This window comes from Lycium ferocissimum, chromosome 8 (assembly GCF_029784015.1).
Source record: "Lycium ferocissimum isolate CSIRO_LF1 chromosome 8, AGI_CSIRO_Lferr_CH_V1, whole genome shotgun sequence".
Taxonomy (NCBI): Eukaryota; Viridiplantae; Streptophyta; class Magnoliopsida; order Solanales; family Solanaceae; genus Lycium; species Lycium ferocissimum.
In genome coordinates, this window is record NC_081349.1 from 57938542 (window position 1) to 57961152 (window position 22611).

General features: G+C 38.0%; 2 protein-coding genes across 4 annotated transcripts; one reads left to right on the plus strand and one right to left on the minus strand.

Annotated features, from left to right (window-relative positions):
* The first annotated feature begins 1638 nt into the window (after positions 1-1638).
* On the plus strand, positions 1639-16379 carry LOC132068771 (PHD finger protein ALFIN-LIKE 4-like). 2 transcript variants are annotated; one of them, XM_059462465.1, is made up of 5 exons: positions 1639-2059; positions 2677-2709; positions 4355-4583; positions 4913-5048; positions 15802-16379. In XM_059462465.1, exons 1-5 carry the CDS (start codon positions 1909-1911, stop codon positions 16042-16044), a joined length of 792 nt encoding a protein of 263 aa, XP_059318448.1. In that variant the 5' UTR covers positions 1639-1908; the 3' UTR covers positions 16045-16379. The 2 variants fall into 2 exon arrangements, with proteins under 2 accessions (XP_059318448.1, XP_059318449.1); XM_059462466.1 differs by having other exon boundaries at positions 1645-2005.
* Positions 16380-17387: 1008 nt separating this feature from the next.
* Positions 17388-21991, minus strand: LOC132068772 (protein PLASTID MOVEMENT IMPAIRED 1-RELATED 1-like). Of its 2 annotated transcripts, XM_059462468.1 has the most exons (3): positions 21837-21991; positions 19048-21353; positions 17388-18940 (listed from the first exon to the last, which is right to left on the minus strand). In XM_059462468.1, the coding sequence occupies exons 2-3, from the start codon at positions 21333-21335 to the stop codon at positions 17785-17787; spliced, it is 3444 nt and encodes a 1147-aa protein (XP_059318451.1). In that variant the 5' UTR covers positions 21336-21353; positions 21837-21991; the 3' UTR covers positions 17388-17784. The 2 variants fall into 2 exon arrangements, with proteins under 2 accessions (XP_059318451.1, XP_059318450.1); XM_059462467.1 differs by having other exon boundaries at positions 19048-21948.
* Positions 21992-22611: the final 620 nt, after the last annotated feature.

The window sequence follows — 22611 nt, forward strand, 5'->3', positions numbered from 1 at the left end:
ACTAAACTTAATCCCTGATTTACAGGCTCTCAGGCTTCAAAGACCTTTAGCACATAGTATTAAGAACAAGGATCCCCTTGCCTTGATTCTCTAGTAGGTCTCACTTTCCCTTTTATTTCTCCATTAATGTTAAACCTATAGATAGGAGTGGTAATACATTGCATAATTCAAGTGACCGTTCTCATGAAAACCCATTTGGAATAGTTGTTGCATGTAAAACCACTCAATTCGATCGTAGATTTTAGTTAAGCCACAAATTTGCTTCACTCTTTTTTTATTTTTCAAAAGATGAATAAATTCATGAACCAGAACGACATTGTCCATGATTTGTCTTTTCCAATAAAAGCAGATGGATTAGGAGAAATAATTTTAGAAAGACACATTTTGAGTCTTGTAATAATTATTTTCACAATAATCTTTTACGTCATTTTAGCACAAGCTTATGGGTAATACCTCTAAGATTTCACTTTTGGAATCATATTTACTAGAGTATGATTTCAAGAAGGAAGTAAATACTCTAAATAAAAGAAACTTCTAATAGCTTCACAAATATCGCGGAATAAAATTAATTATAAGAGAGAATCTCAAAATTTTGTAGTCCTCACATAAAATTTTACTGTCCATTTTACACCTAATTGAAGCTTTAATAACTTTGCAAGTTTTCACCCATTTTAGTAAATTTGAATAACTATATGAGTTTTTCTTGTGGAAAAGGTGATAGTGCACCACAAAAGACCTAATTATTCAACCAAATTTAAAATTGATACAAAAGTAATTGTCTTTCTTTATGTGCAAATGACTATTAAATTTGTTTAAATTAGATTTTTTTCCCATGAAATTTAGTATAGACAAGTAAAAAAGTTATCGTGACATTCCCTTCTACCTTAGTACATAAATTATTTTCATATATAACTAAAAATGTTTGAAAAAGGTAATTAAAAAATGCAGTTAAGGTCTTCGAATAATAATAATACTAAATAATTCCAAAAAAAGAGTGATTTTTTCACATTTTTGTATATTGGAATGAATTACAAAATATGAGATAATTAACGTTTTATATAATTTAGGACAAATAGTTAGTTAAACGTATAAAACTGCACCATTTAAGAAATTACAATGTAAATTTCTTAGAAAAATAAATAAAATTAAGAAAAATTTAAAATACATCGTTTCTTAACATGCATTTTTAAGGACAAGGAAAGATTAAAGTAAGAAAAACAAATAATTTCATTAACTTTCCATTTCCTTTCATCATTTTAAGACTTTTAATTATTAAGTTTTAAATGTTATCTTTATTTATAAGTTAATTTCATTGACGTTATCATACAATAATTTGTAGCATTAAATATTTTTTATATTACCTGAATACCGTGATTTTATTTTTTTGTTCCAAAAAATGGGTTAAACAATATAAGTGTAATTAAGAAAAAGATAATTAAGTTGATCCAATATATAGGTAAAACTCAATTGAATCATTAAGGACTTTAATCTCAAAAAACATTCAGTAAAATAAAAAGGAGAAGAGTTTTGGTGCATTTTTTTTTTAATATTTTAAAAACATTGAGAAACTATTGAAGCACCTTTACAACTGATATTACAAAAACAAAACAACAAGCTAGAGCAGCAAACAAACCACACAAAAAAAAGGTTGCAAATAATGTAGTTTGGGCCAAGCTTGGAACGAGCCAAATATCACTAGTATTTCAGTACTTTTGGAAGAAAAAATGAGTTGGTAGCAAATTATTATTTGTCCCTTTTGCCCTTGAAGTCATTCTTAATTTGGAAAAAAGAAAAGGTTCAAAATGATTTTAATGTCCGTTTGAGTGATATTGTTAGTTAGTTGGGAAAAAAGAAGATTAAGTTTGCATACAAGTGATTCCAATAAAAAAGAAGTCAGTTGAAGAAGAGATGGAAGGAGGGGGACAGTATAATCCTCGGACTGTGGAAGAAGTATTTAGGGATTTAAAAGGGCGTCGTGCTGCTTTAATCAAAGCCCTTACCACTGGTATCCCTACGCTATTCCCTTATCTATCCCAATTTATCTCATACTTTGACCTCGGTATGTTGTTTAAATATTTTAAATTGTTAATCACCCTACTGTTTATGTAGTTTTTAACAGTTGAAATAGATAATCCGAATTGTATCACATAAATTGGGACTGAGAGAGTAATTTTTTTTGACATACTTTTTGCTGTCCAAAATTCTTCTTCTTTTTTTTTTCCTGAGTTTTTCTGGGTTTAGAGAGTTCAATTTGTTCTTTCGGTTTAGTGTTCTTTATTCTTCACTTATCCCTCCTAATTTATGTGATACTTTTCCCTTCTCCATTAATTTAGGATGCACCTTTTCACCAAATTGGTATGACAAAAATCGCTACTTAATATATAAATTTTGGTCTTCAAATATTGAGTTAATCCAATACCATTTAGTTTGTTTAGTCAAATTGACTCTAGAAAAGCGACAAGTATCACATAATTGGGACGGAGGGAGTAATTTTTTTTTTTTTTGACATAATTTTTGCTGTCCGAAATTCTTCTTTTTCTGATTTTTTTTTTTCTGGGTTTAGAGAGTTCAATTTTTGTTCTTTGGGTTTAGAGCTTTTCATTTTTATTTTTTATAGTGTTGTATAATTGTACAATGTGATATTTTAAAGGTTTAATTTGGCCATTCTTTTTGCAGATGTGGAGGAATTTTATCAGCAGTGTGACCCTGGTGAGTTAGGGATCTTTATGTTGTAGCTGTGTTTAAAATTGAATATGCATTTTACTCTTCATTTATTTGGTATTGTTTTTTGCTCAGAAAAGGGTCCAATATTTTAACTGATGCACGGGGCTCCGTTGTGATAATGGGTGCCGTGCCGTGCCGTGCTGATTTAATAAAATATAAGTGGGTGTTTGGACATAAAAAAGGTGAAAATTATCCACGGCCAAACGGACCCTAAATATATTCCTTGAAAAGATATTCAACTGTATAAACTTGCAGTGGATTCGCCCCCACAGATTTGCTTCATGTTTCTGATTCCTGTTATTGAGAAATTAATTTGCTACTTTTCTGCTTTTAAATCTCACTGCGTTATTGTTGTATTAACCTCCTTTTTTTTTGTTTTTTTTTGTTTTGCTGGCTTGTTTATGTAGTTGCTCTTATGTTTTCATGAGTTCTGAATTGAAGTGTGATGATATGGAATTATGTGCTGTTCATTTATTAGATGGGCTCTAATTTTAGACACATTGTGCTGATTAGCTATTTTCTCTTTTTTGTAATGATTCCCTGAACGAAAGCTTTTTATTCGATGTCCCCAAGGGAAAAGCCTGATACCCAATCGGGTCTTTTCTTTCCTCCTCCTTCCGTAACTCTTTGAACAAAAAACATTTTTCTTTGGAGTGGTAGGGCGTTGCATCCGGAAACCTGGAAGAGGGGGTTGAGTTGTGGGGAGGGAGACAAATGAAATTATGGTCTTTTATTTTTTGAAATGGCTATATGGGTCATACTTCATTGGTTCTTTGAAGGATAGTAGTCCATTTTCAGCCATTAATACAGGAGAACCATCTGTTCACATTTTACTTCAACTCACATTCCTTATTCCCCTATTTGTTTTCTTAGTATGGCGACCCCCTCTCACCTTAGGTTGAGTGTACTGTGAATCAGTTGACAATTACTTGTATGATGAGGGATACAAATAATAAAACAAGACAATATTTTTTTTAAAAGTTGCTCTTCCATTGGACTTGATACTTATAGTTGCTTGAGCTGGGATGAAGATGTAGCAATCGTTTCCTTGCTGCCATCACTCAGTTGTTGTCACAACTTGACTTCAGCTTCCACTGTTTGGACGTTTTAAGTTGAAATGTCTTCGAAGGCTTAGGTTCAACCTACTTAATATTGGACTTAAAGTCTGTCTAATGGCTTGAAATGTGGATAGGTCCATGAATTTAGGCCTTAAAAGCTGTCTAATACATTTGACTCGACTGTGAAGCTTTGAGCTCTATTTATCATCTTAGGGGGGGTAAACTACTCCAAATCATTTGTTCTATAAGCCCCATGACCGTTTATGATTTTGGAAAATCTTATATTTCTCATACTCATGACCTATGAATTCCATGAAAAGAATGCAACATTGTTCCTCAGTATAGGGCCTGAAATATCTTTAGCGCAATAAGACTTCTGATCCTGGAATGTCTACCTTAGACCATTAAAACAGATGTTCAAGTACTTTTAATGGTTTTTTTTATAAGGATTTTGATGGTGTATTTAACATATTGCTTAACTTTCTGTGAAATAGATTAGGTCAGCTGAAACTTTTTGATGATATCTCAATCTCGAAATTTACTTTTCCCTTTCTCTCATTAAAATCTTGCAGAAAAGGAAAATCTTTGCCTCTATGGATTTCCAAGCGAGCAATGGGAAGTCAATTTGCCAGCTGAGGAGGTGCCTCCTGAGCTTCCAGAGCCAGCACTAGGTATAAACTTTGCCAGAGATGGTATGCAGGAAAAGGACTGGTTAGCCCTAGTTGCTGTTCATAGTGATGCATGGTTACTCTCTGTTGCCTTTTATTTTGGTGCCAGATTTGGTTTCGACAAAGCTGATAGGTACGTACACTTGCTTTTTTAACAAATTTTATAAACACAGCTGCATTACCTTTTGCCTTCCTTCTCTGTGTGTATCCAATCTTCCTTTGATGAATTTGTTTTCGCAGTCAATCTTTTATATTTATCTTTTGTGGACATATAGCCTACCTGGAGTTGCTTATTCTGTTAAACTGACTAAGCAGCTTTACTCTGTAAAGCCCTTGTATGTGAACGATCACAGGAAATGCATGTGCATGTTCTGTTCATGAAAAGAAAAGCAGTTACCTACTTAGTTTACTAAATTGGAAAGCTTCTTGTTTACCTAAACGTTTGTGGTCTCTGTGATTCAGGAAACGCCTGTTCAATATGATAAATGATCTTCCAACTATTTATGAAATTGTCACTGGAGCTGCCAAGAAGCAAGTAAAGGATAAATCATCAGTCTCTAATCATAGCAGCACCAAATCCAAGTCGAACTCTAAAGTGGTAAGACACTATCACTCTAACCCGTTACCCAAATAAAAATTGCTGCTTCTTTGATAACCATTGCTCTGCAGTAATACTCAAAAAAAAACATTGCTCTGCAGTACTCATTACAAAGATAGCAAGTGACATAATTTCTAACAAAATCCTTGGACTCTTGGACCATAGGCCACTAAATATTAACCTTGAAATTTAAGGTTGTCGCCTGAAGATAAATATCCCAGAAAAGAAAAACGGTTGGGTTGTGGCCTGAAAGTAGTGGTCAAGAGATCAGCTATGGGTGTTGGGATTTGACACACAGATATCAGACCCATCTTTTACTTACTAATATTTGTTTATATGTTTGTGAATTCTTTACTTCAGCCTGAGGTGTAGTTAGGGACTTGTATGCCTCACTCGTATCTGTGTATATGATGACTGATGTCTCATATGCATAGTAAGTTAGTCCATAGAGAACAATTATAGTGACTAGCACAATTTGCCATATTAGTTACCTGTTTCAAAAAAAAAAAAAAAAAAAAAAAAAAAACACAATTTGTCATATTAGACAAATACCATGAATGAGTCAAGCATTTTTCTCCTGTAGTTAAAATTTGGTGAAATGGGGTCGAATCGAGTGGAACTGATATAGAGGATATATGGCTCACCCAACTAGTATGAGATGAAGGGTTAGTTGATAGGAGGGTTAGTTGATAGGTGAATTCAGATAGAAGAACTAAATTCGTAAATTTTTAATTCAATCATTTGATCCTAGTATGACAATCTAGAAAAAAATCTATTGGGATAGAAGAAATCAGGAAAAAAGTACCTCGCTGGTCACATAAATTAAATCACCAAGTTGGAACAAGAATCAGGCAAATATCAAGAGGGTGTATCACTTATATTCGTAGAGAGCCAACTGTGTAATGATTTTTACTAGCCAACAAGCATAATAATGATCCTAACGATCCTGATGATTAATTAGATATCTACCTGTTGTCATATGTTACATGGATATGATTGCACGTATTAGATGCGGTTGTGAATCTAGAATTTGAATTTATCATAACCTAAATCTTAGATTTTGGAGGGTATGAATAGGAATACAAGTACGTTGTTGAGGTATGGCTAATAAGTTGTCTTATATGTATATGTATTACAGGTAAACCTTCTTTATTGACCAAATTCGTGTCTAACACTCACACCCAAATCGTGTTGAATCAACACGAGTGGGACAGGTGGTTTTTGAGGATTCGTGTAACATAGTGTTATCCAATGTAGTCAGTAGATTATGTAGTCCAGGAAATCTACACAAGCCTTTCAAGCTGATAAAGCATTGATTTTTCTTTCCATTTGAAGTATGGAGGCTTATTTGATCTGCTACTTCTGGTACCGAATGGGCTTAGGCAGTGTTATGAAAGGCCATCGTTTTGTCGCTTAAAGGGATGTGAAACAAGGGGTTATCGCTTAAGGGTGAAGCCATGCGCTTCATAGAAGTGTGTGCTTCAAACAATGGTGAAACAATCCCAACAAGAAGCAGTCGGTGCTTTGAATCTCAACATTGAAGAGTTGGAGTAATATTGACATTATTATGTATTTGGTACCAGCATTAGTTATTCCAACTGCAATTTGATCATGATAGTACTAAATTTAGAAATATTTGGTATTTTTTTATGTCATGAATTGTGCCTTCACTTCAAAGAAGCGGCGCTTCACATCTCACTTTTCAAATCAAGCCCTATGGACTTGGTCGCTTGTTGCGGCTTAGGTTTATATGTTGCTATGTGAGCTGTGATTTGTGGGAGTGAGTTGGGCTTCTGGTTTTGGTGATGTTATAGGCAGTAAGTACATTGTTAGAGGCTGTGCGTCCACCAAACAGTATATGGGGGACCTGGTTGTGTACCAGTTCCCTTATGCAGTGCAGTACGAGAGTCAACACGAGATTTTTACGTGGAAAACTTCTTGCTCAAGGGATTGAAAACCACGACCTACCTAGTAGGATTTCAATTTCACTACACGAGCAACTGCAGGTTACAACTTTATCGTAAGCTAGGAACTAACTCCCATAATCCCTCACCCTTACAATAACGTTTTTGCAACCTAGGAACTAACGTAGTCCCTCACACACTTGCAATGCTCCGATTGCAAGCAGCTCCACTTAGCTAACTCTAGCTAAGGACACTAATACACTTAGACTAATCCTAGCCTAATGTACCACTCAACAGCTTGAGGAAACACACTTCCAACAAGCACCCTTTGAGACTTTTGATCTACCTACAAACAACTTCCTTTAAAGAGAAGAGTAGGTTTACAATTTAAGTACAAAAATACAAAGACTCACAACAGTATAAAGAACTTTAGACTAAAACTTGTGTCTGGATCAGTTCTTCAACTTGTAGGTGACTTTGTCCTTGAGAGATCTTGAGAATTTGTGTCGGCAGCTTTGCACGATTTAGATTGGATTTTCGAGTCTACTCAATATGTTGCCATCATGTTGTATATATAGTAGGAGCATATGGGCTGAAAAGAAACCACTCTTCAACTTTGACCTAAAGCATGGGCCAACTCACAGCTGTACTTGTGTGCAGCAAGTGGCTCGGCTTTACAGTTGTCTCTGCCGACAGTGCAAGGTGCACAGAGAGCAGATTACAGACCAGGTCTCTATCTGGTTCTGAAACAGTTTGACAATCATCAAAACACGAATGCACTTGGGACTATCAATTTTCCCTTTTTGATGATGACAAACTCATAGACTGATGTTCCCCCTGAGAACCAGCTTCCCACTTGTTCCCCCTGCGAAGCAGACCATCATTGTCAAGGCACCTGCAACATGTTAGCAACATACGCAACACATTCCTCTACAAACTGGAGATCCTTTCAATTTTCAACATATCTTCCCCCTTAATCACCGCGTGTTCAGATCATCTTCCCCCTTTTGGCATCATCAAAAAGATTAAAGCACAACCAAGCGTGATAAGGATGAAGTAATTATCCAAGGCAGTAGTCTAGATAATACAAACATGATAATTAAAAAGCTAAAACGTCATGTCAGAGGCAAATAGAGCTGGAGGTAGCCAGAGGGGACTTTAGAGTTCAATAGGCTGAAAAATTGAGGACATAACAGGGAGAAGAGCTAGGGAGCACGAGCAAGGGCCTTTAGAATGTTATTTACTTGTTCACCAGCAGCTTGTTGATTCTCGATCAACTGATCACGAAGCTCATCCTCCTTCTCCTTTAAGCGAGCATTTTCAGCTTGGAGCTCAGCATTTGCATGGACAAGCTCACTGTTGGGACCAGGTTCATGTGTCTGTCCAACCAATTCAGCTCTCAGACTATCATTTTCAGCTTCAACCCTGCTGATTTCAAAGGTTCCTTGCTGCTGTGTTTTGATTAGGTCAGAGATTGCATAGCTGCTCCCCATACCTTCCTTTTTGAGTATGCATTCGCACTCTTCCAAGATCCCTAGAGTGATCATCTGCTTCCTTGTTCCCCCAGTGACCTTTTCAGTCTTGACACTGAATTGCTCAAACACCCTGGTCGAGAAGAGACCATAAGGAAGCCCATGCTTGCATATTTACAACCCAGTCTGAAATCGAAGTCGTGCATCTCCCTTCAGCTCTAGGAAGCAACACTTTGTTAATGAATTCAACCATAAGTGGATACTGCAGCTTCAGCTGCTTCTTATGGAATTTTTCAGAGGACGCAGACCCTTCTGGACAGTCGAATTTCTGAAAGCTTGCGAGGCTTTTCTTTTCACAGTTTTCAATCCACTGGTTGGGACTGTCAGAATTTCTCCAAGCTTTGTCTCAGTGATCTCAAATTCCTCTGAATGATTTGTCAGAGCCAAGGTAGAGTTCTCAGTATAAATCAGGTTCATCATGGAGCTCAGCTACTTCTTGTTCAAAGACACTGGGAGCAGGAGCAACAAGCAGATGTTCCCACTTCTGAAATCCGACAATCTCCAGAGGCTCGTTCGTGCATGTTTTTCAGAGGTGTCTAGGTCAAATACTCTGCCAAGCAGCACCTTTTGATTCCTCAAAAAGACTTGCTTTTCATTATTCAAGTCCTGTATCTTTCTCTTCTTCTTGGAGGAAACAAGGTTACTCGCTTGCTTTGCTTTCTTTACCTTTTAGGAGGTCGACCCATGCTCTTCTCCTTGACTGCTTGTTCAGTCTGTACATTCTCATCAGAATCTATTTCAAGAATGTAGTTGTTAGACTCACTTGCCCTTTCAGAGGAAGGTTCTTTTAAGAGCACAGCCACAGGGATGCTATCTTTTATCACCCTAAAGGGGTTTGGAATATTGAGGTAGGAGTGGTCCGACGAATGAATGATTTTGAACACTCCTGGAGTTTAGAAACCAGGTCTCTCATGCACGTTTCCTATTTTACTTCCTTCCCTCTTAACCTTTTCATCATCCCTTGCAGCCTGCAGGGCATTAACACACCCAGCCACAATTTCCACTTCACTCTCTAAGATTTTTGACAGTCCCACTCCTTTTTAAGCCAAGTTACCATCTACATTTCAGACAGAATTCTTTGCGTCTTTATCCCAACTGAAGGAGATGGGGTTACCTGAAATTCCCGCTGCAACTTCATTTTCCTCAGTGGTACCGGCATTTTTAGAGTCAGTCTAAGTTACTCGGACTCGGGTGCGGGTGTCTGACACGGTTAGGGATCCAAAGGTCGGATCCTTCATGATCTAAATTTTAGGATTCGGGGATACGGATCTAGGTACGGGTACGGATGCGGGGATACGACAAACTAATAAATTAAAAATCTAAATCTAAAAATATGCATAATTATGAGATATTATGTAGAAAACTTACATGTAACTTGTGCCATGTAGAGTGTAGTAACTGAGTCTTTTATTTATGAGGACCGAGGAGCCTATGCCTATCTCTCCAAAATGGCACGATTCATCAATTTTCCTACAACTCACACAACAAAGTATTAAAATAAGATATTATAAACCTATTGAAATAAAACAAATAAAACTTAAAAAATAGATATAGAGATATAAAGCAAATGAAATTATGAAACATACCTTTAGACGTTAGAACTAAACAAACTAACAGAGAGTCAGGAGAGTCACAAGTCAAAAGTTTTAAATAATTAGCTATTCAAATTATGAAATTAAGTTAGTCAAATGACCACCAAAGGTGTTACACAAGTTGCAAGTTCACAAACCAAAAATAAGTACATAACATGTACATTTAACCTAATCTAGACTTGTCACTTGAGGCATTCTACATGAGTACATTCTATTCAAAGGTTATCTTCCTCAATCTCTTCAATGGCAACTTCTTGCAAATCTTCAACGTCCTCTTCAAAGAAGATTCCTTCAAATTGAGGTTCGTCTATTGACAATTCAACTAGATTATCGATACTTTCATCAATATTAAAATGATCTCGACCTAAAATAACACCAAAATGAATTTAGAAGATTGTGAAAGAAACTTATCATGCTAAAAGAATTACTCAAGAAATATCAAATGATGGATATGTAGATATACCTATATCCCAATATTTGCTTGGACCATTTGTATATTTTTCCTTTCTTCGAGAGAGCAAGCGAAGATTATAATGCACAAACACTAAATCTTCTGCTCTAGTAGTAGCTAGCTTGTTTCTCTTGATACTATGGATCAATGAAAAAGTGCTCCAATTCCTTTCGCAACAAGATGAAGAAGCCGGTTGGGAAAGCAATTTGTAAGCCAAACTTTGCAAAAGTGGAGCATTTACACCATGGTTAGCCCACCAAGATAGAGGCTCCTCATACCCCATAGCATCAAGCACATGAGGTTGACCAAAGTAACCATTCCCACAACAAAATGCCCCATACTCCAAAAAAGCTTGCTTTAAGTCTTTTGGATACTTAAAAAATCTTTCAAAGCATTGGACCCTATTTTGTGAAATCTCTACATCTTCATTAGGAGCTTGTCTTCTTATCCCATTGCCTTCACCTCTAAGCCACGATTCATGATAATATTTCGGAACCAATGAATGCGCCATACAATGCAACGGAGTATTACTTTTATTCCACCTAGCCACAAGAATTGCATAAATGGTATCAAAAAAATTTGATTGGCCGGTAATAAGATCTTTCCCCTCATGCTCAAATACAATCACCTTCACCTTTTCAATCATTGTATCCCACATATCATAAATAAGGTGCACTGTTCAAAAAAAAATAAGGTGCAATTGTGGACAATCAGGGTCGGCACTTCTAAGCATGGACACAATTGGCTCCGTACACTTCAAAAAGTAAGCAATAGTATCCCACCATCCGTCATCCATCACAAGAGATTTTATGTCACGTGCTTTAGCTTCAATTATTTTATCTCCCTTATAATTCTTCCATTTGTCATCCATCACCATTTTTTCCAATGACTTTTTTACTATTTTAATACGAGAAATCATAATAATATGGGAAGCAAATCTTGTTTCCGCAACTTTCAACAAAGACAACTCCGAATGTTTTTGGAAAATGGCATGCGCCATGTCATGATTCACGACAAAATTCTTTAAGCTACTCGCTTGACCAATCAACTGTACTATCCATTTGCAATTATCAAAGTGAGTTGATTTGTCCGAAGGTTGGCACAAACTTTTCAAAGCAAGATTTAAACAATGAACGACACATGGTGTCCAAAATATGTGCGGAAAAGTTTTCTCAACAATAGAACCGGCAAGCTTCATATTACTTGCATTATCAGTGATAACTTGGACAACATTTTTCGCATCGACATCTTCTATGGCTTTAATAAACAACTTAGCAACATAGTTACCATCCTTGACAATCCCAGTAGAATTGATTGATTTCAAGAATATTGGTCCACCACTAGATGCTCCCATTATATTTATCAATGGTCGCCTTTTAATATCCGACCATCCATCTGAACAAATCGACAATCCTTTTCTTTTCCATGTATCTCTAATAGGTTGTAATTTTCTATTTATTAGCCTTTTCTGAGGCCAAAAGACTCGTTCTTGGTGGAACATAACCAGGTATAGGGTTCGCATCCCTTCAGAAATTTACGTTGGGAAATCAATCTCAACTTTTTCCCCAAAATTTTGGCCAACACACCCGATCTTGGTTGACCGAATCCGACACAGATCCCATACCCTTACCCGCCTCAGTGTCGTGTCGACACGGGTATGGCACCGAAACTGTCGAGTCCGAGTAACTTAGGAGTCAGCCATACCCTCCCAGCTCGATTGTTCAGCAACAGAGCTTTGGACCTTTGTAGTTACATATTCAGAATCCTTTATTTTGCTAGATACATCTACTCTGTTTTCCTTTGCATTGATTATCTCAGTGATTTGGAGGAATTTGGAAGCAGAGAGTGTTTAACCGCTCTCGTCAAAGTCAGGTTTATCAGATGGAACAGGATTTAAGGATTGGCACACTGATTTTTCATGAGTTTGGTCATTTTGAGTTGTAGAGGGACCAGTCGTGAGGGAATCTAAGCGTGCAGAGGACAAATTTTGGTCTTTCAAAGCTGGAGATGGTGTGGAGGATTTTGGTGACTGTGGTTCCAAAGGGAATGCGTTCTTAAAGAGTGAGGAAGAACTGTTCATGTCTGGGACAGCTTGAGAGGTGGATTCGTTTGATAGACATGATTGATAAGGGCAAGATTTTGTGAGAAGAGGAGGGATCATCAAGGTTTTCTTGCAAACCGGTTCGATTCAGGAGAAGATGTAACGTTTGGTCTTAAGTTTTGAAAAGAGGGCGAGAGGAGTTTTAATGACATGGCATTTTAGCAATTTAGTACATATAAGCATTAGAAAGACTACTAACCTGAGTCAAGGGGACCAGGTCCCTTTGTGCTTGCTCCACTAAGCATCCATGAAGAAATAACTTCACCCTGAGTTTTCTGAACCTTGTAGCATTTTCTTCAGCAGCAAGCAGATTCAATATAACAGGAGAGTGTTTTTCAAAAGCGCACACTCCCCTCAGAGTTCCTTGAGTGAGATGACATTCTTCAAGTTTTTCAAAAGGATTTTGAGCAACATATGCTACCTTTTGACTGTCCTTTTCTCACCCAGGTCTCCAAACTGAACTACTGGCTCCGTTTGGGAACCCGTATCAGATCGGGTCCCTTAGGATGATGACCAGTAAAGCTTGAGCTTCCTCCTTCTAAACCAGGTACGTCTTCCTTTTTCTGGTGCGGACCAGGTTCCTCCTCTCTTGACCTTTGTTTGGCAGTATCTTCATTTTGAGGATGATTGAGACTGCTGATCTTTTGGGTTTCACATTCTTGTCTACCTATATGGCCCCCCTGATCTCCTTTTGCTATTCCTTCCTTACATGAATCGTATTTATCAGCTCTTTGATCTGGATGTTTAGTATATGATTCTCCTTGGTAACTTCTTCCACTTGTTCTTGCAGATCCACGATGCTGACGACCATATCATAACTATCTTGTTCGGCGCTGTCAAGCTTTTCAGTTAACTCCTTTTCTTTAGCGAGTCCATGAAGCTCTCTTATCAATCATTTTACCACTGAGATCAACCTTTTGTGAGAGTGACCTTCCAGTTCTGCCTGATCTTTAAGAGGATCTGCCTGCCTTTCATTGGCTTCATCATAGGTCTCAGATTCTTTTAGGAGACAGGGATTCAAGTTACTCGTTGAGGCTTCATGATTGACTCCACCCTTAGGTGTATTGCTTGAGTCAACTTCATCTTTGGATTCCCTCATTGAATCTCTCCATGCAGTTAGGGCCTCCCTCATCAATTTCTCAGCTGCCCTTCTCTCTGTAACCTTTTTGACAGATGTCTGACTTCCTGTAGCTGTCTTATTGGAGTTATCCTTGAGATCTTTACTGTTACTCCTTCTCTTCAAAGATTCAGCATTTTTCCGAACGATTCTTTGAAATCTGTGAGTGAGATATGCGATTTCTAAGTCATAATCGCTTGACTCACTTCTGCTCTCATCATCAAGACTATTTCTTCTTTCTGGATTTTGAGTGGTCTCACCATCCTTCATCTTAAGAGATCCAAGCTTTGTGCTAATTTTGTCTATTCCAACACATGTTCTTTTAAGAGCTTCCCAGATTTCCTTTGTTGTTTCAAGAAGAAACCAAATTGTGCTCTTTTGATCCAAGGCTTCGAAGAAGAATGTGCTTAGCTCTCTGGTCTTGTCGCAGAGTATGGCTTAGGTGAGCAAAAGCACAAGGACCATCACAAATGATGTTCCACAGTTCTAGATCCTCAGCAGTGATGAAGTCTTCCATTCTAGCCTTCCACCAGTCATAGTGTTCTGCACTGAATCTTGGAGGACTTGTGATGCACTCTCCCTTCATTTGGTTTAGTGAACTGGCCATGGTGAAGATCCTTTCTAGGTGTTAACCTTTTAGAAAGAACCTGCTCCGATACCAATTGTTAGAGGTTGTGCGTCCACCAAACAGTATATGAGGGACTTGGTTGTGTACCAGTTCCCTTATGCAGTGTAGTACGAGAATCAACACGAGATTTTTATGTGGAAAACTCGTTGCTCAAGGGATTAAAAATCACGACCTACCCCAGTAGGATTTCAACTTCACTACACGAGCAACTTCAGGTTACAACTCTACCTTAAGCTAGGAACTAACTCCCATAATCCTCACCCTTACAATAACACTTTTGCAACCTAGGAACTAACCCCGTAATCCCTCCACACTTGCAATGCTCCGATTGCAAGCAGCTCCACTTAACTAACTTAGCTAAGGACACAAATACACTTAGACTAATCCTAGCCTAATGTACCACTCAACAGTTTGAGGAAACACTTCCAACAAGCATCCTTTGAGACTTTTGATCTACCTACAAACAACTTCCTTTAAAGAGAAAAGTAGGTTTACAATTTAAGCACAAACAAAGACTCACAACAATATAAAGAACTTTAGACTAAAAGTTGTGTCTGGATCAGGTTCTTCAACTTATAGGTGACTTTGTTCTTGAGAACTTGTGTCGGCCGCTTTGCACGATTTAGATTGGGTTTTTAAGTCTACTCAATATGTTGCCATCATGTTGTATATATAGTAGGAGCATGTGGGGCGAAAAGAGACCATTCTTCAACTTTGACCTAAAGCATGGGCTAACTCACAACTGTACTTGTGTGCAGCACCTGGCTTGGCTTTACAGCTGTCTCTGTCGACAGTGCAAGGTTGCACAGAGAGCAGATTACAGACCAGGTCTCTATGTGATTCTAAAACAGTTTGACAATCATTAAAACACGAATGCACTTGGACTATCATACATGATGAATTTATTTGTTATCATGAGCTAATGGAGTGAATTTTTGTCGGGTGTATGCTTATGCCCGTAGTTTGAAGAGGTGGCGCTGTTCCAGAGGCAAGGCGGAAGTTTCAACAGTTAAGCTGATTTAATACTGACATCTAGTTCAGTTCGTTCGAATGTTTTGTTTTCACAATTATTCTTAGTAATTTAAAAAAAAAAAAAATGAATTTAATTTTGCTGAATTTGGTCTTCATTAATTTTCGGGTCAAGGTGCCTTGTAATTTGAAATTGTACCTACTTTGAGTTTGCTTTTTACTCTGCAAGTTTTACTATTTTCTTGGCTTTAGTCCTCATGTTGTGTTCCCATCACTTCTTCACCGCATGCACCAGGTTCTGTTCATCTTATTTGAAACTAGAATGTGTCTCCTGCCAGACATTCGCCAGATTATCATGGATAAACCTTTAAAGGCAGTTCCATGGCTTGAGTGTGTTCTTTATGCATGCATTAAACTTAACAGCTAGGTGTATTGAAATAGTTTCGTGTTGAAATCCAGGGTAAATTCGCAAAGGTTGAAGTAAAAGATGAGGATGAAGGATTAGATGAAGAGGAGGAAGAGCATGGCGATACCCTGTGTGGGGCATGTGGTGAGAACTATGCTTCAGATGAATTTTGGATTTGCTGTGACTTATGCGAGAGGTGGTTCCATGGGAAGTGCGTGAAGATCACACCTGCCAAGGCTGAGCATATAAAGCAGTACAAATGCCCATCATGCAGCAACAAGAGGCCACGCCCTTGACATCCCATTGAATTTGCTGAGTTCCACCCTTGTATTTGTCTCATGTAGGACTCAGCACATTGCCGTCTTGCGTTCATCAACACGGCATGTTCATTCAAAATTTCTGGTCCTTGCTCTTTGTTTTCTGGATAATCTACTAGGTAAAATTGCTAGGGTGCTCCCCCATTTGATTAAATTTGGACAACATAGGGATCTTCTTGTAGGAAAGCATCGTCCTGTGATTAATGCTAACTTGTAAAATTTAGCTGGAGTATGTTGTCGCAGGTATATTTAGTCGTTGAACCGTTTGGACCCTGATGTTTAATTTAAAATTGTGTTAATCTTGCTGGTGTCAATCGATTGAATGATTCTATGAGTGTATGCTCTGTTTTTGTGGTTGCAGCTTGTGATCTGGTTGACAGGCATAGAATAAGCAAATAAACATAAGGAATAATGAATTACAGGAGAACAATGTGTTTGAGAAACAAGGTCTCACAAAATACCAGAAGAACCTTTTGAGCATCTTTTGTTTCCTAGTATGAGTCTTTAATTCTGTTTCCATTTTGCCTTCCTCAAAAACACTTGCATTGATTGATGATGATGATGATGATGATGATGATGATTAGAAGACAGAAGCATCGTTTCACCAAAATATAACAAAACATCTGCTCCTAGCTTAGTGATTGTAGCATGGAGATGAAAGCTCAAAACAGTAGTTTTTCCTTTAAACCCGGATTTAGATTAAGGGTGTGTTTGGTATGAAGGAAATTGTTTTCCACATATTTCCATGAAAAATATTCTTTTTGGAAATTGAGTTTCTTATTTCTGGTGTTTGGTAAGTAAGCAAAAATAATAGTCTCAAAAGTATTTATATATAATTTAGGAAAATACTATGGGATGGGGTAGGATGGGTTGGGAAGTAGAGAGTGGGGGTGGGTGTTCAAGGATTGAGGGTTAGGGGGTTGGAACCTGGAGGGTGGGGAAGTGGTAATGAGCTTAGAATGTTATTTATGGAACTTTCCGTACTCCCAAAGGGAAGTCATAATCCCATTTTCCTAAAGAAAATATTTTTCAAAAAAATTTGAGCGGCCAAACATGAGAAAATTAGTAAACATCAACATTTTTTAGAAAATGCTTTCCTCCGTACCAAGTGCACCCTAAATTCATATCAGCCACAAAAGTTGGGTAATTGGAATTTTGTCATCCAGAGGGAGAGAAGGAGATCCACTTGACATGAGAAATAAAGGAACAACATTCAATGTCCAAAAAAAAGGTATGCTTCGTTTTGCAAGCCCCAGTTAAACTTTTCTCGCATGGATGCTAAGTTCCAATACAATTGTGATACAACGTTAAATCACAACATCAGGAAGACATCTTCTACTATTGCCACAAACACAGGAGTCACATTATTATCACTACATTTCTTCTATAAGTGAAGTGGAAAACGCTGTTCCCCACGACAACCACAGCCACGACGGGTAACAATGTACAAAATCAAGCACATTTACAAAAGGGAACAATAACTTAAGGAACAGAAGAGCACATTCCTTGACATGTCATTGACATAGCACAAACATATACTGGTTCAGCACGTTCGCTATGGACATGCAGGGACATTTAGGCAGAGCACGTCACTCCATTGTCTCTGGAGCCACTCCCTTATTCTTTGATGTTCAATATAACTTGCAGCTGTTCTTTCACCAGAAGTTGGGCGGTCACTTCCAAAATTCGTCGTCCCAATGAATAACGCAGTTTGCACCACTATCTCAATCTGATTTTCTCATTAGGTAATATTACATTAGGATTCCGGATATGTGGATTTAGTGCTGCTATTTCCTTCCATTTAGCGCCTGTGCCATGAACCCTAGAAGATATGCTCCATAGTGTATCACCAGGCTGCACTGTGGTTGTTGCTGATGGAGCAGCTGCCTTTGAAGATCTGCTAGCAGCCGCCTTTGACTTCATTAATGGATGTTTGTTTTTCTTTCCCATTCCATTAGCAACCAACCAACGAGAGCCAGACTGTTCTTGAGTCGCGGAACCCCATAATTTCTTTTTACCTTGCTCGGTCTTAAGACCTGCAACATGCACTTCGGTTATTTTGTATTGTGCGATTGGATCAACCTCGGGGATTTTCTCTTCTTTGATGTCCACATTCGAGTCCTTTTTGGGAGGTGCAGATTCATCGTCATCATCTTCATTGTTGTTTCTAACCACAGAAACAGTGTTGTATATCTTAGGTTTAGGTGGTACAAACACTCTCTCGACTTGAACAAGAGCAAGCATAGGTGTACCAACTGGCTCATAATTCCGCATAGGATCACGGAGCTGCACCATTAGTGCCACCGTAAAGTTGTTTCCCAGCAAACCACACTTCCTACTTTTTCCGCGCCTCTTCTCTCCCTTCGACCTGCCCCGAAACACGTCTGTGCTGATGGCATGATGAGCTGCTAGCAGTTTGGAGGTTCGTTCGCTTATCTCATCTTCATCGTCAATTTCTCCTGAGTCCAACCTCATCCATTCGTCAAGTGTTAGAGATAAACCCATAAGCCCATCAACGTCATCACCATTGCCTTTAATGTCCAGAAGCTTCAATCCACCTGCCCCTTCCAGACCTACCGCTCCACCCAAATTGACCTTCTGTCCCTCAAAGGCTGAAAATTGAGCGCTGATGTTTGAAGGTGCATCCTCATCTGACATGTCTGTCTGTATTTTCAAACCCTCAATTGAAAGGGCTTCAATTTTATCCATTGCCAATGGAGCAAGATCTTCCAAGGATACATATTCGCCATCCATGTGAGTGGTAGAACTTGATTCCAACTTACTGTACATTGGTCCACGCAATTTTCCCTTTTTACTTTGACTGCTGCTTGCCATATTTTGCCCAAATTCAACCTCATGTTGCAATAAATCTTGTCTGCAGAACAATTTCATACAAGAAATAAGTAGGTGCAAGTATATGTACATTTGCAATAAGGAAACAGTAACCAAACTCTAAAAAAACATGTAAACAGAATAACAAACCTTTCAGGTCCTTCTAAGGTCGGTGCATTTTCCCAGGCTATTTGTTCCACTGTCTTCCCAGTCATATCTTCCAAAGGCATTAACTTACTTGCCTGCATGGAGAGTTTTTCTATTCCGATGGAGGCCAAATGCTGCAGTATGTCCATTATACCAGACCCCATTTCTGCAGGCACCACTACTGGACTGGATACCTGCATAATCAAACTCCCTCCACACTCAGCATTCTTGAAAATTGCAGGATTCATTGACCTTAAAAATCCTCCATTTTTTGTCTGTAGCAAGTTTCCTAAGCCTTCTCCAAGAGGAGGCAATTGGTAAGGGTCTTCAGGAGGCACATCAATTGGGCTGCCAAAACCGCTTGAGCTTTTAGGAGGAGAATATTCAAATGACTTCTCATTCAAGCCCCACTCATGCATCAAAACCTCTGTCTCCAAGTCCTCCAACATGGAAGCTCTTGTTTTGTTAATCGTTTCCCCAATTTCTATCTTAGGCATCTCCTCATATGACGGTGCAGCAGAAGAATAACCAAAATTATCACAGATGCTACTCCACTGAGATACACTTGGAGCATCAGAAGCAAATTCTTCAATGTCCGGATCAAGGTTAAACAAAGAACACCCACTAGCCAAAGTGTCCTTCTCAAATTGCCTCAATAATCGTTCTCGTGGGGAATCAGGCTCGCTCTCAGAGCTTGGGCCAAATGGACTGTGCTCAATCCCTAGCATATCCAGGAAATCACCAGCCACGGATTCATTAACGTAATCCACGCTGAGGGATTTTCCCTTCCTAAGCTCTCTATTATTCGCTTTAGCATCCAAGTAACTATCATGATTTAAAACTTCATTGCCATGTTCCTGAGAATCTAATCCCTCATTTTCCAAGTCAGAGAAACTGTTTAATGCAGACTCCAATTCTCTCATAATTAATTCTTTTGCTGATTCATCTGTCTCGAGATTGTTGGCGCTCACTGCAAGGTCTTCATTCTCACTGTCAAGACCCTTGGCCAACAATACAGGCTGGGCCTCCTCTTCAATGGGCATCTTCAAGGTACTATCAGGTACAAGTCTCTCTGTCACGGAACCATCAAAAGTTTTCATAGAATCATCTTCTTTTCCCTCCAGTTCCTTCAAGGGAAGTTCTATGCCTTGCTCTATGATAGAAAAATCACCAACTTCACAGTCGTTTTCAACATTTCCCTTCACAGGATCTGATAACAAGGCCAATTCTGGTTTGAGGTTATCAACAGTGTTATTAGAGAACACATCAATCTCTGGTTTGAACTCAAATGAAGCTTCCAACTTCTCTTCCTCAAGCTTCTGATACAGCACTTCTACAGATTTGGAAAGGTCAGAGCTCGGCGTTGGTAAAATCTCATGAAGATCTTTTACATCTTCTGCAGACTGCTGTGAAGTAGAAGACCGAGCAGGAACGCTTCCAGCTCGCCTTATTATGCTTAGATCATCACTTTGCTCAGATTGTGCAAGAAGCTTTGCAGCACTTGCACTGTTCTGCCTCATGTTCCGCACCTCAAGAATGTCCCTATTGGCAGATGTGTTCCCATTTCCCACTATATGATACCCAAAACTAACGTTCATGCTTGCACCTTTAGCCTTACCTGACAACCTGAAACTAGTTGTCCAATTACCCGAGCTCTTGTCATCCTCTAATTCTTCCAGTGTAAGAGGAAGAAACCTGGTAAGGTCAACCCGATGCTTCCCCAAGTCAAGTTCAGGAGTACCGTAAACTGAAGCATATAACAAACAATGTTTTGCCTCATACTTTGCTGAATGATGAGGGCCATTCCTACTACCATATATCGAACACGTATAACTCAACTGTTCCTCGAAGTCAGCTACACCTTCACAAACCACAACTGGACATGTCATCAACTCACCATCTCGCCTCCTCCAATGCACGACAAGGCTAAGGTCATTAAAAAATGCTGGCATCCCTTCAACACAATGGACTTGAAGCGAAAAACAGCAATTAAACCTTCGATTTTTAACCTGAGTTAACGACTTTAAGCTCTTCCAACTCCATATAGACTTCTTATTACTACTATCCTTGTCTGATAAATCTCTACCATTGTCTTTATTCTTCGATTTGGGCAGCTCCGGTAAACGCGCTTTCCCAACAGACTTGGAACGACTACTAGCTGTAGACATCAAAAGCCGAGGTTGGGTTTTATCCAAATATAGGGCTTTACTTATAGTTTCAATATCATTCAACAACTTCCCATTTCCAGGCTTCTCACCTATTTTCTTCCTAGAATCCATTCTTGATAACATTCTTCTTCTCCCCAAAAACTACAAAATTACCCACAATCCAAAATAAAATCTTCAGAACACACTTAATGATTTTCAATAAAATAGTAACAAATTAAAAACTTAAAAAAATACCTCCAATTTAAAAACTACAAAATTAACACTACAAAACTTAAAACGGCAAAAATTAACACAATTTAAAAATTACCCACAATCCAAAATAAAATCCTGAGAACAAAATTAATGATTTTTCAATAAAATGTAACAAATTAAAAACATAAAATATAGCTCCATACTTGAGCAAGATTAGTCTTTTCAGGGCTTTAGCCGGAAAAAAAAGTCTTTAGGCAAAAAATATGAAAAACCCAAATCAGCTTCTCAAGTTCAATTGCCTCTGAATCAAAATATTGAAGTATAAATTAAAATAAGATAATAAAACAAAAATAACACAAAGCTATTTATTCAAAAAAGAAAAAAACTTGGTCAAAATATTTGTGTAAGATGAGAAAATAGTGAATTTCTTACAAGGAGAGTCTTCAACGCTCTGATTATTGTCTAAAGGACTCTCTCTCTCTCTCTCTCTTCGTTCTCTCTCTCTATGTTTTGGCGTGACGATGTTTCATTCGAAGTTTCAAATTATAAAATTATACGAAAGTGGAGAGAGTATTTGTCACACTCACTCCTCTACCTGTTATATATTTACATTATGAATACTTTGTTTTGTCTATTTTGTATTTAGCCCCATATGATATACACTATTCTTCTATTTCAGTACTACCTGTGTTTATCTTGCTATTCTGCTCCCGTTATTTTCCTATCTATCTTGCTTTGGTTACACTTTTTTTGAGCTGGGGTCTATCGAAAACAGTCTCTCTAACCCACATAGGTAGGGGTAAAGTATGCGTACATCTTACTCTCCCGTACTCCACTTATGGAATTGCGAATTGCCCTTCTTTTGGGGTGATCTTTAAATTTTGCCCCTCATATTTGTAATCTTTAAATTTTGTCCTTCGGCTAAAACCCATGGGTTCCAGGTTCGAACCCCCACTCAGTCAAAAATTTTAAAAAAAATTCGCAAGGCAGAGTTTAAATTTCGTTATGCCCCACATAAGAATTTTAGTTATGTTTAACCAAAAGTCTCCAGATGGGGACAAACTTTGCCTCGAGGCATATATATATATATATATATATATATATATATATATATATATATATTTCAAGGTAAACTTTTAGTTATGTCTTAACTAAAAGTGTGCCCCGTAAGACATAACTAAAAACATGCCCCATAAGACGGAACTTT